This window comes from Pan paniscus, chromosome 16, assembly GCF_029289425.2.
Source record: "Pan paniscus chromosome 16, NHGRI_mPanPan1-v2.0_pri, whole genome shotgun sequence".
Taxonomy (NCBI): domain Eukaryota; kingdom Metazoa; phylum Chordata; class Mammalia; order Primates; family Hominidae; genus Pan; species Pan paniscus.
Window position 1 is genome coordinate 90,053,370 of NC_073265.2, and position 15,975 is coordinate 90,069,344.

Consider the following 15,975-nt stretch of genomic DNA (forward strand, 5'->3'; position numbering starts at 1 on the left):
TGCTTTAAAGGTCCTTTTTCAGCCCCATCAATATAAAACATATTTTCCCATATTTTCTTAAAGTTCTGGCTTTACTACTTATATACCATGTCACTTATTTGTGCATTTCCTCATCTGTAAAATGCGAGCAGAGAGTACCTACCTTATTTATTCAATAAACCATTACTGAGCACCTACTAAAGTGCTACCTGACACTTGGTAGTAGCCGGGAATATAGCAATGAATGAGAGGGACCAAAACCCCTAAACCAGTAGGGTTTACCTTCTGGTACCCACATTTATTTATAGGCTTATTAGAGGAAATGATACATGTAAAAACCTACTTGCCATTCTGGTTTGCTGGATCCTTGGGCCTTATTCTGTACTCTTTCTGCCTAGAATGTACTTTCCCTTTTCAACTGAACCCCTTTCCATCCATTAAAGCATGGGTCTCTCCACAACAAAAGTTTCCATGTAATTCTGGTCACCCCTGAATTTATTCCTTTCCTCCTGGCTCTCCCCTCCTCACTAGCAGGCAAGCTTTCCAAAGGCAGTGGCCAGGACACCTTCACCTCTGGGTCCTTCCCTTGTCTGGCTCAGGGCCTTGCCCCTTACTAGGTCCCCTATTGGGAATTTGTCAGTGTTATTATTGACAAAAGGACCTACTCAAAAATACCTTCTTTACACAGTCTACCAGAGAATGTGAATAATTAGCTAAACATATAATTGCCCATTGTGATCCATGTAAAGAAAGAAAGAAAATGACAGGGCATATGGCAGGGTTCTACATGTACAAAGGCTGTCAAGTGGGAAGCATCATGGAAAATTCGAGGAGCTAAAAGAAGACCAGTGTGGCTTAAAGGAGAGGAGTGCCAGTGAAGGGTGGTGTAAGATGAGGTGGGAGAGGTGAAGAAGCCATCTCAGGTAGGCCTTGCAAGTCAGGGTGGAGGTGTGGCCTTCATTGTGAGAGCAACAGGAAGCTTGGCTGGTTTTAGAAAGAGGAGTGACACATGTGGAACAGAATATCAGAGCTGGGTTCAAGGCTCAACACCACTAATTTCTTGGCTCGAAACCTGCATAAGTCACTGAGCCTTAGTTCCTTAGTCACTGGGTAGAACTAGCTGCCCCTCCACCACCTCCTTTGACCAGAGGCTCCCAGGAGACACACAGCCAGCTTTACAAACTGTAGAGCACTCAGAATGAAAGAAGCTGCCATTAAGATGCAAATGTCTTCTAAGAGAGCTGAGCCTCTGGGCAGAGAGGAGAGGCCAGTGGAATTGGCGCTGGAGTCTTCAAGATTTCAATCAGGGCTCCCAGGATCTTAGCAAGTTCCATAATCTCTCTGGGCTTCAGTTTCTTTTGTAAAATGAGAACACCACCCGGGTGGTTATGAGGATTCAATGAGTTGACAAATGGAAAGTGCCTATTACATAGTAAGTATTCAAAAATGATAGTTACAACTATTACTCTTACTACCACTATGGCCACTACTACTTTCCCACAACTAGCCCTCTCCTACTGCACAGAACTTACACCAGTAACACAGTTAGAGCAACACCCCCCAAGAGGGTGCTCCTGAAATGGCTGGATTTCCTGCCAAGGGGAAGAGGAGGAGTCCACTTTGGAGAGGGTAAGCAGGCTCCGAGGAATGGGGACTCTGCTGCCTGAACATTCTCTGCAAGAGGACAGAGGGGACTGGAGGCCAAAGAAGTGGAACAGGAGTCAGAGGGGAGTAGCCATTGTGGCACGGGTAACAACCAGCTATGATGCCACAGTTAAAATTTCAAGACTTCAATAAAGGATGGTCTAGTCTCTCAAGTTTCCTCTCCTTCTATGCTAAAAGAAGACTGGGAAAAAGAAAAAAAATTCCATCTGCCCTTCCCAGCTCTCTTCCTAACACATGTGCATACATGTGTGCAGGCACATGCATAGAACACACAACACTTGCACATTATCGCTAGTCACCACCTTACAGCAACTGAATGGAATTTTCCTTTTCATAAAGAATGCCAAAAGACTGCTATATTCCTAAATTCTTAGAACCACTTTGTCCCTGTCCACTGGATTTAACCTTTCCAAATGGATAAGCTACTACCGTGCCCTTGGATTGCAAAGCTCAGCTTTTTCTGTTTTCAGTTTTGTTTCCAATTTAACTCTTCCAATCACTGGAGTTGGCATGGTTTGAATAAATTGCAGTGTTGGTATAAACATTAGCTGGTTTTGCTGGACTAGCTAAGGCAACCACCAAAAAGTTGTATTTGTCTAATGAAAATTGCAAGGTAAGGGTCTTATTTTCTTGCTAATTGTGGGTATGAGCATTAAGCCCTTTTAGGATAGCAAATACTTGTTCTACAGGTGAACAATTATCTACCTCAGTGATCTCTTAAGTTTCTAAATGACTGGGTAGTTGAAGAAAACTTAATCAATATTTAGTGAAGGCAAATGATACACTCTTAACCCTAGTTTCAAATTTAATTTGAAGCCTATCTGTTCTGTGTTTCAAATATCCTGTTTCTAGTCTTGATTCTTCCATAACCAGCTATGTGATCCTGGAAGTACCTTAACTCTTCAACTGAAAAATAAATGTGGTGTCTAAATGTTTCAACAATGTCAGCGACATGAAAGACAAAGAAGAGGTAAGCAACTGTTCCAGATGAAAGACAGCTAAATGCAATACGTGATCTGGAGCTGGATCCCCACACAGTCAGGGGGAAAAGCAATAAAAGACATCATTGGATTGATTGACCAAATTGGAACATGGAAGGTAGATTGCTACATTTCCTGCAATTGATAACTGTATTGTGATTATGTAAGAAAATGTCCTTCTTCTTAGGCAATACACACTGAATTACTTAGGGCACAAGGAATTATTTAGTTGATGTTTACAACTTGCAAATGATTCAGAAACAAATATGTATATTCATACATGTGTGTGGTGGGGAAGTAGAGAGAGAAGGAATGACAAAGTAAATGGGGCAAAATGCTAACTGGTAAACAGTATATCTAGGGGTTCTCTGTAGTATACTAGAAATTTCTTTGTAAGCTTAAAATTATTTCTAAAATTGGGAGGCTGAGGCAGGCAGACCACAAGGTCAAGAGATCGAGACCATCCTGGCCAACATGGTGAAACCCCGTTTCTACTAAAAATACAAAAATTAGCTGGGTATGGTGGCATGCACTTGTAGTCCCAGCAACTCAGGAGGCTGAGGCAGGAGAATCGCTTGAACCCGGGAGGCAGAGGTTGCAGTGAGCTAAGATCAGGCCACTGTACTCCAGCCTGGCAACAGAGTGAGACTCTGTCTCAGAAAAAAAAAAAAAATTCTAAATAAATGACTACATGAATAAAAGGATTGGACTACATTATAAATAAAGTTCCTTATTCTAGGATTCTATGGTTTGAAGAGGGGTGATTGTTGTAGCTGTTCTTCATGAACTCAAAAATTGCATAAAGAAGGTACCAAGCACATGGGCAGGATAGGAGAGCTCTTCTAAGGGCCCCTGTGGAGTGAGACAGTGAACACATGTGGTAGAACAGGTAGTCTCCTTCATCAGGTGTGTAACTGGAAAGTCTAGTTCTGAGATACATATCTGCAGTGGTGGCTCAAGGGAGTGGCCCAGCTTCAACAGAGTCTTTCTTGCCTTGTACCTTCCTTTTCTTTGCTGGTTGCGCAAACGGCACTAAGCTGACCATGGTGCCATCAGAACCGATGCTCTGCCCTCTGCTTCTCATTTAGGACCAAGGCTTCAGGCCTTCAGAGGAAAAGAAGGGTCCATCATTCCCTCATCCCGGGTCCCCACCGATGAACATCAGCTAAGAGCACTGTTGGGTGCTTTCAGCTTTATCTTTCTCTGTTTTTTAAAACTCTCCTTTCTCTATTAGCCATTCCAAGTATTTACATGGTCTCATTGTCGATAATATTCCCTTTCACATGTGGACTTCCCAGGGTACCATTTTTCTACACTTGTAATAGCTGGATCATCAAACGCTGAAATCTGAAGTCCAGTGAACCAGTGGTGAGGGAGAAACCTTACAAGCATATGTATCCTTGGAAGTAAGGGAGCTAGGTATTTCAGTATTATTTGCAGTTGAAAATGTTTTGTATTTTTCTTTTTGAGACATCTGAGAAACACAGGTCAATGTGAATAGTCTTCAACCACATGAAACAGGGTTAGACACAAAGATCTCTCTACTGCCATAATGCACTCCTGAAAGGCATAAGCTGGCTCTCACTCCCCTTGTACTGTTTATAACACCCAGCTGTGATGAATTCAAGAAATGAAGCAACAAGCCACCCTGCCCCCTGCACACTCAGCTGTGACAGACACTGAACTCACAGGTTGCAAAACCAGCAAAACAGGGCACACACGCCTTCCCTTCAGGTGGACCTACCTGAGTGGAACCACGATCTGCTCTTGTTATTTGTGGAGGAAAACTGTTAGTAGTCAGAGGAAGTGGTTTGCCTGGCCTTAGAAAGGTCTTTCTAGCCTAATAACTCCCTGTGAGTATTTGGATAATGCTCAAGAAGATAGATACATCCGATAATTCCAAACTAGAGAAATCATTTTTAAGAACAATAGTTGGGAATACAGTGTGAAAAACATCCACCTGCGATTTAAATGGTTTTGAACAGGAATGCAAACAGATGGAGTTACCAGGCAATTAAATTTAAACAATTTGACCAGTGTGCTTTTGAATTTCTGCCTAATGTTAATGAAACAATGCTTAGAAAACCAACGTAACTAACTCTTGCAGATGCTGACTGAGAATGGGATAAGATCCTCAGAAATAGAAGAGTGCAGTGGCTGGACATGAAAGGGAGACTCGCCAGGAGAATATGCAAATGTGCTTGAGGCTGGGGAAAATCAGAGAAAGGTCAAAGAAAGGGCAAGGGAAATGTACACACTCCAGCTCTCCTTCTCAAGGCTTCCAGACAAATCTCAGATGAGCACAACCCCAGTTAGCTTTCGCCCCGCCCTACCGTGTATATCACCACAGGATGTGCAACAAAAGCAGCTGGAAAGAAGAACAGAGCAACTAGATTGCAAACTGCCTCCCATAGTGCCTCTAAAATGTCTGAATGGTGAAATAGGTTAGTTAAGCCACCCTCCAATGATACCTATGATCTGCACATTGCTTGCTCCGTAGTAAAATCCCAGTACGTTTGGATAGAATAAAGCATCCTCGAAAAATGAATCTACAGAGTTATAAGTTTTAGACAGAGGGTTGGGGCCAAGCTAACAACAAGGAACTAAATTTTCCCCTTTGACTCCATGAAGATGATTGTGCTGGTGGCAAGTTCATGCTGGTGGGAAGACCATTTAAACTAGAGCAGTACACTGTACCTGAAAGAAGCTCCCTCTCTGATTGACATACTTCCTTCAAAGACCATTGAAAATTGATCTGCCAAACTTCCAATGGCTTGGTGAGGTTTTTCTCAACTTTCCAAACAATGAGAATCAGTCAAAGTCAGTACAGAAATATTTTTACCAGGAAAAAGTTTTTGCTGTTGTTTTGTTTTTTAACTTTTTTTTTTTTTTTTTTTTTGAGATGGAGTTTCACTCTTGTCACCCAGGCTGGAGTGCAATAGCAAAATCTTGGCTCACTGCAACCTCCACCTCCCAGTTTCAGGTGATTCTCCTGTCTCAGCCTCCCGAGTAGCTGGGATTACTGGCACTCGCCATCACACCCGGCTAATTTTTGTATTTTTAGTAGAGATGGGGTTTCACCATGTTGACCAGGCTGGTCTCGAACTCCTGACCTGAGGTGATCCTCCTGCCTTGGCCTCCCAAAGTGCTGGGATTACAGGCGTGAGCTACTGTGCCTGGCCTGTTTCATTTTATTTTACAGTCAAGTCTGTTCATATTGGTTTATTTGCAACCCAACTCCTTGAAGACAGCAAATAGGAGTACTGGCTGCCCTCTCCAATGGGCAAGTGAATTCAGTATAAAGATCAAGAAAATGCCAAACACATGTAACTCAATTCTCCTTGAAAACCAGAAATGCTGGCCTGAGAATGAGTTCTTAAATGTAGGGTTTTCAAAGACAACAGTGTGGGAAAATAGCGCACTACCCCAACAATCACTGAGCACCACTGTGTTGCTCAATTGTTTATGGGTAAGTAAGCTTGCTTGTTTATTTTGAGACATCATGGGATAGTCTGAGGTGAATGTTCTCCATTGCTAAATCAAAAGCCAACCATGGCAGCAATATTGCAGAAACTTCTCAGAGAGTTCCCTGGACCGAGAGCTTCCATGGTGTGTGCTTTTTAAAAACATCTGCAAAATCTTCGAAACTGCTCCCATCAAGAAATGGAGTCTAGTTTTCCTTCCCTTGAATATGAGTCAGATTTAGTGACCTGGTTCCAATGAAAAATACAAGGTTGGAAATGACGTGATGTGACTACTGAGGCTGTTTATGAAAAAAGATGCAGCGTCTCTCTAGCACTCTCTTGAAATGCTCACCCTTGAAATGCAGGTGCCATGCGATGAGGAGGCCGAGGCCAACTAGAGGGGCTGTGGGTATTCCAGCGGACAGCCCCAGCTGAAGTCCCAGCCAATAAGCACAAGCAGCATCAGCCAGCTGATTTTCTTATCTTCTTTCCTTCTTTCCTTCTTTCCTTCCTTCCTTCCTTCCTTCCTTCCTTCCTTCCTTCCTTCCTTCCTTCTTTCCTCCATCCGTCTCTCTCTCTCTTTCTTTCTTTCTAGATGGAGTCTTTCTCTGTTGCCCAGGCTGGAGTGCAGTGGCACAATCTCGGCTCACTGCAACCTCCGTCTCCCAGGTTCAAGCACTTTTCCTGCCTCAGGCTCCCGAGTGGCTGGGATTATAGGCATGTGCCACCACACCCGGCTAATTTTTTTGTATTTTTAGTAGAGATGGGGTTTCACCATGTTGGACAGGTTGGTCTTGAACTCCTGACTTCAGGTGATCCACCCGCCTCGGCCTCCCAAAGTACCGGGATATAGGCGTGAGCCACCGCACCTAGCCTGATTTTCTATATATGACTTCAGCCATGTGTTGAGGACTCTAGACACTATGTGACTGCCCAGCCGCCATATAACTGTAACCACACAAGAGACCCTAAGTGAAAATCATCTAGCCAAGGCCAATCGACTCCTAGAACCATGAGAAATAATAATAATAATCAATAAATGTTGTTGTCTTAAGACAGAGGTCTGCAAACTATGGCCTGTGGGTAAAATTCGGCCTGCAACCTGGGTGTATGTTTTCGTACAGCCCATGAGCTAAGTAAGTATGGCTTGGTACATTTTTAAAGGATTATAAAACAAAATAAAATGAATAAAAACTTGCAAAAAAGATCATAGGTGGCCCTCAAAGCCTAAAATATATATTCTCTGGCCTTTTAAAGAAAAAGTTTGCCCACTGCTGTCTTAAGCCACTAGACTTTCAGATGCTGTGTTATACAGCAACAGGCAATTGGAACGTGTAGTGCCTTTAGGACATGGAGAACTGAGGGGCAAATGCTGGATTGATAGTGTCATGAAAGTCACACTGAAAAGCTATGCCCAACTGTCATCAGCAAGTCAATATTATTCTATCAATAATTGCTATCATTCTCTCTCTCTCTCTCTCTCTCTCTCTCTCTCTCTCTCTATATATATATATATATATATATATTTAAAGACAGGGTCTCACTATGTTGCCCAGGCTGATCTAGAACTCCTGGGCTTAAGTGACCCCCCGCCAACCTCAGGCTACTGAGTAGCTGGGACTATAGGCATGCACCACCATGCCCAGCCATTACTAAAATTTCACAAACACACTTGCTCAGTCAAAGTAAAAGTGATGGTAATGATTTATCAACCAAGGAAAATATCTGAGACATTTATCTTAGATTTGATTCTAGTTGAACTTCAAATTCTGAGATACTCATTAATATGTTTAATTATAGTAGGTAGTATTTACTGATTCTTTACTGAGTACCAGACATTGTTCCAAACTATATAAACTAGTTAAGCCTCATGCCAACCGTTATTTCCATTTTACATATGAGAAAACTGAGGCACAGAGAGGTGGTATAACCTGTTCAAGATCACAAAGGTCGTAAGTGTGGAGTCAGGATTTAAATCCAGGATGGACTCTCGCATGTAGCAACTTAACCACTACACTCTGTTGTTCCTCTCCAGAAAATGCCGAATACACATGGTCTAAAGAATGCAGCTGGCTTCCAGGAAAGGGCATTGACCTCTCTGGCTGGATTTCCCTGGATGCCAGCCAAGGGTGCTGTCTATACACTTAAGAATGAGGCCTGGAACTTGAGTCTCCATCCATTTCCCCTGCATCTAGGCTCTTCAACAGCACTAAGTCTTCTGTTTGGAGGATCCCAAGTTCCCAGACTAGCCCCAAATTATGGTTGGTTAAAAGCTGTTCCTTCCAAACCATCTAAGTCTTCCCCGCATGTTACTCTGGTTTCTGTCAATCAACACATGGAACATTATGCTTCCCAAGGAAATGACTGTCATGGGAGATGTAATATATGCTTTTCATTGCTGGTCTGTGGCTAAACAAAATCAACAGACTGGTCGAGAGCCAATCATATCGAAAGGATACTCAAACCATAATTAGAACCAGTGGTCACAGAGAATGAAATAAACAAGTATCAGTTTTCCTTATCTGGGAAGTGGAAGTGATAATACTCATCCTTATGAGTTATTGTGTAGACTAGAGCCAAGATATGGGAAGGACCTAATCCAGTGTCTGGCATTCAAGTAATGGCTATAATTATTGTAACACAGAACATACCTCTCTTTTAGAGAACTGGTGATTGGACAGTGACTTTTCATTGAGTGACTAGAAAAGCTGTTAATCACAAAGAAAGGTCTACATTCATGAAACAAGACAGAGTAAGAGCTGCTGCTTGCCCGTCAGGTCACACATTTTCCATTTCCCGTTGTAATAAGCCTTTTCCACACCACAGAGTGTTGTTTTAATTATTTATAAAAATGGCTCCATCACATTCTTTTCCTCAACTGCACTTGACACAAATAACTGGAGACCCACGTATGGAAAGTGCAATGCCCTGAGGGTAACCATGCGCTGAGGCCACCTCTGCACACTGACCAAAGGCAGGGCACATCACCGGTCTACTCACCAGAAAGGAAAAACAATGAGGCGGCTGATGAAAAATATGGTGGAGAAGATGAAAAACAGGGTGTTACAGGTCTGCGTCCATCCAGCATAAGAAAACATCTTAGCAGACTGCAAAAAAGAAAGAAACTGCAGATAAAGTGACAATAGCCTACATTTTTAAAGTTAAATTTATAAATGAAATGATATGAGGTCTGGGATTTGCTTCAAAACAATCTGGGTGGAAAGTAGGGGGTACAGGTGGGGCAATAGATAAAACAAGACTGGCCATATTGATAACTGCTAAAGCTGATGGGTCCATTATATGATTCCCTTTATCTTGCCATATGTTTGACATTTTGCATAATATAATGTTTTTAGAAATATATTTAAATGCCTGTAATACCACTCATGTCTTTTGAAAACACTTTAAGTTAGCATAATCGATTTTGGCATGCACTTCATGTGGGCATTTATTTCATATCTCCATTTAACTGGGAGGAGAACTGGACTGAAGAAAGGCTGGGACAAGTGGGAAATCCTGAGCTGGGCTGGGAATGCTGCAGTCAAGGAGGCTACTTCAAGGCAGATGAGGGAAGAGGCAAAGTTGGGAGGCAGCTCTCGGGGTCCTGAACTGGTTGAAATAAAGTTTCAAGCATTTGATCTTTCCTAATTCTTTTATGCTAGTCTATACTGCTCATATTATCTGTGTTGAATAGAAAGAACTGCAGAAAGGGTTGCTGAGTGTGGTAGAAGACAGTTAATTGATAAGCGCTCTCTAGTGCATTATCCAGCAGTGTCCAGGGCTGAAGAGGGAAGTTTCTGGTGGGAATAGAGAGTGGGAGTCTGGGAGCAGGAGGTGGGAGGAGTTGCTGGGGCACAGATCACTCTTCTAGGGAACGTGGCTTAGACTTGGGCAGTTTCAGAACCAACTTCATCCCAGAGGCTCAAGGCCCTTCCAGAGCAAGAGAGGCAACACATTTACATTCCAGAAAGGGTTCACGTGGCATCTTTCATATTTTGCCATACTACCAAGGGGTGAGAATATGGCCTGACTGTGGGGTTGGCAGAGGGCCCCCAGAGAACAGCTTCAGTTGCTGACATAGAGAGGTTGGTGTGCCTGGTCGGTGGGAGACGGGTGTGGAGAGAAAGGCCCACATTCAGAGTGACTGTAGTGGAGTGGGAGGCTGGTGGAAGGATCAGGGGCTAGCTGGGTGGGAAGCAAGGGATGTGCACAGGCATGGGAGAGGATCCCTGTGGGTCCATTTGTGAGGGTGAAGTAACACACTTTTGGGCAAAACATACACAGAACATATTCTGGATTGTGTAATGATGAAATGGTAGACAGCAGCCCCTTTGCTTGCTAAGTATCAGTCAGGATATTGGGTCCTGGATCCAAACTTGACCATGTGGAAACTTAGAGGTTCAGGAAGATGAATGAAGAAGTCAAAAAAGGTCACTTACGAGTGAGAATGGTAGATGTGAAGGCTGTTTTTTCTCCAAAAGAAAGAGCTAAGAAATGACCCAGTGTCTTGAGAAATATGAAAGATGAATAGGCACCATCTCAAAGAAGCCAGGTGCAAAAGTTGTGCTATGTCTGGGTTCAATTAGAACTTGATTGTGAAAACAAACCCTAAAACGCACTATTCAAGTAAGCCATGGGCTGTGCACCCTGGGAGAACATCACAAATAGGCCCCTGCCACCACTTAATATTTTGTCTACCACCAGCTGATGGGAGGTACCAGCCTTGCTCATCGAACCTCACATCAGATCATGACTTGATTCTCAATCATTAGCAATATGAAGCTGTTCTTAAAGTTTGCCCATGAGGGAACCTCTAAGATTGGACAGTTCATTTTTCTTCTTCTTCTTTTTTTTTTTTTAACCTAAGGACCTCAGAACGTTTTCAGGTAATAATGAGCTAAACTTCATCACATACCCCAATGGACAGATATGACTTCTCATGTTACAGCTGGGGCTAGAAAACAAAACAATAAGTGATTTGTCCAAGTTACTTAGGGAATCATGTCACATCAGTGAAAGGGTGGGGAGGGTGGCAGGGCAACCCCGTGTTTATTCCCAGGGTGAACATCTAACTCCCCTTTAATAACACAATGAGGCTGTTTTTACATTGGACACACACCAAAGGCAATTGAATATGAGGGTTTAGAAGCAACAGAGTCGTATAAAATTCTTAAGTCGGGGCCAGTGTGGTCTTAATCTTCTGTCAGGATTACTGAGATACGATCAGAGAAGGAGGTAATTACACCAGGGAGGGCTGCATCCAGACAGCACCATACAGAAAAAAACGGCACAATCCTTCTCCTGCTAAGTCATTTGTTGCCCTGAAGCACATATAATAATCTTGACCTTTAGAATGGGATTTACATGTCTAATGATGATTACATACAGGGTAGAAACAAAATTCTGTACGCAGAGGATATTTTAATAGTGGCCAGTTGCTTTGAAATGGCTGCAACTGACTTCTGGTGGCTTCTACAACAGGGTCTGGTAAATTACAGTCCCCCCATGGGCTAAAGCCGATCAGCCCTTAAGAATGATTCTCACGGTTTTAAGAGGGTATTTGAAAAAGCAAAAAACAAAAAACACCGAAGAATATGTGACAGAGATCATACGCAGCCCACAAAACTAAATTTACTATCTGGCCCTTTGCCAAGAAGTTTGCTAAACCCCAACCTAGAAGAATAAGATTCTATTAAATTTAATTTCTTCCATAGCGACCTGTATTCAATTGTTAGCCCTTCAAAAGTAATCCCAAATGTGAAATGGGTTAGCGTCATTTCCCCTGGATTCATTATAAATGAGTATATTTAAACAAATAACTCAGCAGTTCTGGGAACTGTTGCTCTAAATACAGCAAGAGATCTGGCAGAGAAGGGGACAATTCCATCACTGCCTGGGGTCAACAAGAATCAAAACAGAACAGAAACAGGTCCAGAAAACAATCCCAATGTGGCTTTGTTTCTTCTATTTTGTGTGGGGTGAGATTAGGAAGACTCTTGTTTTAATGTTGACTCCTTCAGAAAACATTCTAAGCCCTCTTCCTCCCTTAGAAAATGAGGGCCTTAAAAAAAATCATCTTACACTCCTTAAAGCAAGGGATTGGGCTCGGGGAGGGGAGGGTGGGGGAGTGTGAACATTCAACGGGTATTCAAGCTTTGGCCTAAGTGAATAGATGGTGCCATCCAAATTTGGGAATCCTCAATGTCATAAATCCAAGTTTTCCTTTTAGAAGATTAGAGTCCATTCCTTCTTCAAATATCCCACCTTACTTCCTGAGTGGGCATGTGCATGCAACCTTCAGAAGTGGAATCCCACAAATTAACATCTCTCTAGTACCATGGAGAAGGATTGAAAGTTAAAACTACGAGGTTTCATTTCTGTAATCTTGGAGGATCTGGGAATCTAGAGATATTCTCAGAATTTGGGTGTTTTCAGGACACAGAGCTCTGCTAAATTGCTCACAATTACTTCTGTGAGCAGTTACAGAAACCCAGGACATGGTATTGTCATTAGTTTTTTAATGGCAAATGTTTACCTCCAGCCAAATGTCAGCCACATCGTGTACAATCATCACGAGGGTCCCACTGCGAATATAATTAGCACACCAAGAGAAGCTCATCAGACTAATAGCAGCCAGGTGGTGGATGATATGAGCTAGAAAATCCTGTAAGATGAGGGAAAATGGAAGCCATTAAGCAAATGCATTTATTTCCCAATCACTGGAAGAGATAATCATAATAATAATGAGACCAATAACTTACATCTGCATGTTTTGAAATTTATAAAATGCTTTTACTTTAATTCCTAAACACAATCTTTGTGAGGGAGCTAAGACATGTATTATTCTTGTTGATGAAATCATTTAACGTTGAGATACCATCCCACACTGGATATATGTATACACACACACTGCCCCCCAACACATAATAAATGCATACACACACAAGCATATTCCTGTGTACACCTACAGTTATTGTTTATCCCCTGCCTATTCCCCAAAAAGAAAAAAAGATTGATATAATAAATCTACACAACCATTAAATAAGTTAGTGCATATGAAATAAGACAATCTAGCCTAAGGAAAGCTACTGTCACTGAGTATAATAAAGACTTAAAGGTTTTCTGCAAAGAAAATATACAAATGGCCAATTCACACATGAAAGCATGCTCAATCATTAGCCATTAGGAGAATTCAAACCAAAACCACAATGAGATATACTTCACACCCACTAGGATGGCTATAATAAAAAAGATGAACAATAACAAGTGTTGGCAAGGATGTGGAGAAACTGGAACTCTAATACAGTGCTGGTAGGGATGCAAAATGGTGTAGCTGCTTTGTTAAACAGTCTGACAGTTTCTCAAAAGATTAGACATAGAATTACCATATGGCCCAGCAATTCCACTCTTAGGTAGAATGAAAACATATGTTCATGCAAAAACTTGTGTATGAATCCACAGCATTACTCATAACAGCAAAATGGAGGAAACAACCCAAATGTCCATCAACTGATAAGAGGATGAATAAAATGCATCCATCCGTACAATGGACAATTACTTAGCAATAAAAAGTAATGATGTACTGATACATGCCATAACATGGATGAACCTGGAAAACATTACAGTAAGTGAAACAAGACAAACATAAAAGACCACGTATTATATAATTCCATTGATATAAAATATCCAGAAGAGGCACATCTATACAGACAAAGGAGATTTATGGTTGCCAGGGGCTGGGGAGGTTGAGAGAAACGGGGAGTGACTGCTAAATGGTATAGAGTTTCTTCTTGGGATGACACAAATGTTCTAAAATTGACTGTGATGATGATTGCACAACTCTGAATGTATGTTAAAAACTACTGAATGTATACTTTAAATGGTTTAATTGTGTTATATGTGGATATCTCAATAAAGATGTTTAAAAAACTTAAAGATTTCAGCTTCCTCATAGCCAAAGTAAATACAATACCAATAATAGCTCAATTTATTGAGCGCTTGCTGTATATCAGGAAGTTTCTTTTTTTTTCTTTTTTTTTTTGAGACGGAGTCTTGCTCTGTCACCAGGCTGTAGTGCAGTGGTGCGATCTTGGCTCACTGCAACCTCCACCTCTCAGGTTCAAGCGATTCTCCTGCCTCAGCCTCCCAAGTAGCTGGGACTACAGGCATGTGCCACCACACCCGGCTAATTTTTGTATTTTTAGAAGAGACAGGATTTCACCATGTTGGCCAGGATGGCCTCGATCTCTTGACCTCATGATCCACCTGCCTCAGCCTCCCAAAGTGCTGGGATCACAGGCGTGAGCCTCTGCACCCAGCCTCAGGAAGTATTTTATACAGATTAACCTGTTTAATTCCCACAACAAACAGAGGAGATAGGAACTATTTTTAGCTTCATTTTATAGATAAGGAGATCAAGTTTAGAGAGTTTAACCAACTAGCTCAAGATGTTAGTGCGTGGTGAAGCCGGGAATTCAAACCCAGGAGACCTGACTCCAGGGCCTGTGCTTTAGCCACTTCCCAATAGCTTTATGTTTCTGAAGATACATCTTTATAAGACATTTAACATATATTTATATTTAATTTTTAAGAAGTTGTTCAATGCACCTGTAAATAATAAAAGGCAAGTCAACTACAGCAAAATCAAAGGTGGGTGAAATACATGATCAACCTACCTGTATATAAAGACTTTCTAAAAAATGATTATTTTCAATTCTATCCCTTGAAAAAATGACTCAACCAATTAAATTTTGATGTATTCCTAGCCTAAAGTTAGTATAGTTAATCTACAGCTATTATTGAGTTACATGGAAATGGAGATTATTTCTATCAGATACTTTCACAGTATGTGCTTATACTTAGATTTCTCATGTCTTAAGATGTCCAGTTGACTGCAGTGTGTCCCTCATAATGGCCACCATCACTCAACACAAATATTTAATCAAGCTAAACTGGTTTATCTAATATTAAATATCATTGTATTTACCATACAAATTTTGCTACAAACCAGCCTTTTACTTACGGTGTAGTTTATGAGGTATATGCCAAGAGAATTTATCATTTGATCTGAATTGCTTACATATACGACAAAATCTTATGATTGCATTCAGGATTTAACATGGTTTGCTGGATTAGTAATTAGGAATCAGTAACAACCAAACAATTCCTAAAATACCTCACTTTGTGACTTCAGAAGTGGCATTTAGCATGCCTGTGACTGAGTTTCCCTGCACATAAAGCAAAGCTAATAATGCCCGAAGCAAGGTTTCCTCATAAATATATTTGATGAATTAATGGAAAAATGTTTTCAATGTCTTTGTAAATATCAAAAAGTTGTATATGAAGTGGTTTTGCAATCAACTAAAAGATGTGGTTGCAGAATTAATACTACTAACATATTTCTTCTTTGCACTGATGGACATTAAATTCCCAAGAAACAGACATATAAAGGAAATGTTTTTTTCTTATTGAACAGAAGTGGAGCTTCAAAGTTAAAGTTTTTATAATGTTTCACTACAAATGTTTACCAAGGCACCAAAGCATGAGTATAATTAGCAATATTTTATGTACTATAAAGCACACAAAAGCAATGAACTTGACCCAAAAACACAGAAAAATACAACTTAAAGATTAGAATTTGGGGCAGGGAGATGGGAATTTTTGAAGAAACTGATAAAGAAGCTTTGTAAATAAGACACTTACCTTTCTCTTGACATCAAAGCCAAGTCTAAATAACAGAGACCAATAAAAACTCATTTCTAAAATGTAGTACCAGTACTGGGATGGCAGCAGGGGCTGAGGAAAAGAAGAGTATTCATTACTTTAAATGCCATCATAGAAGCAACTCATTTTAATGCACTAAAACCTCCTTTTATACCTATTTATAT

General features: G+C 41.1%; 1 protein-coding gene across 8 annotated transcripts in view; it reads right to left on the reverse strand.

The window, feature by feature from the left end:
- The window catches only part of CERS3 (ceramide synthase 3), a 146,464-nt gene that overhangs the window by 60,006 nt on the left and 70,483 nt on the right, over positions 1–15,975 (reverse strand). For all 8 annotated transcript variants that reach the window (XM_055098249.3, XM_055098254.3, XM_055098251.3 and 5 more), the window contains 3 exons: positions 15,791–15,883; positions 12,624–12,752; positions 9,089–9,195 (listed from right to left, as the gene is read on the reverse strand). In XM_055098249.3, coding sequence (XP_054954224.2) covers positions 9,089–9,195; positions 12,624–12,752; positions 15,791–15,883 — 329 coding nt within the window. The remainder of the gene's footprint in view (positions 1–9,088; positions 9,196–12,623; positions 12,753–15,790; positions 15,884–15,975) is intronic.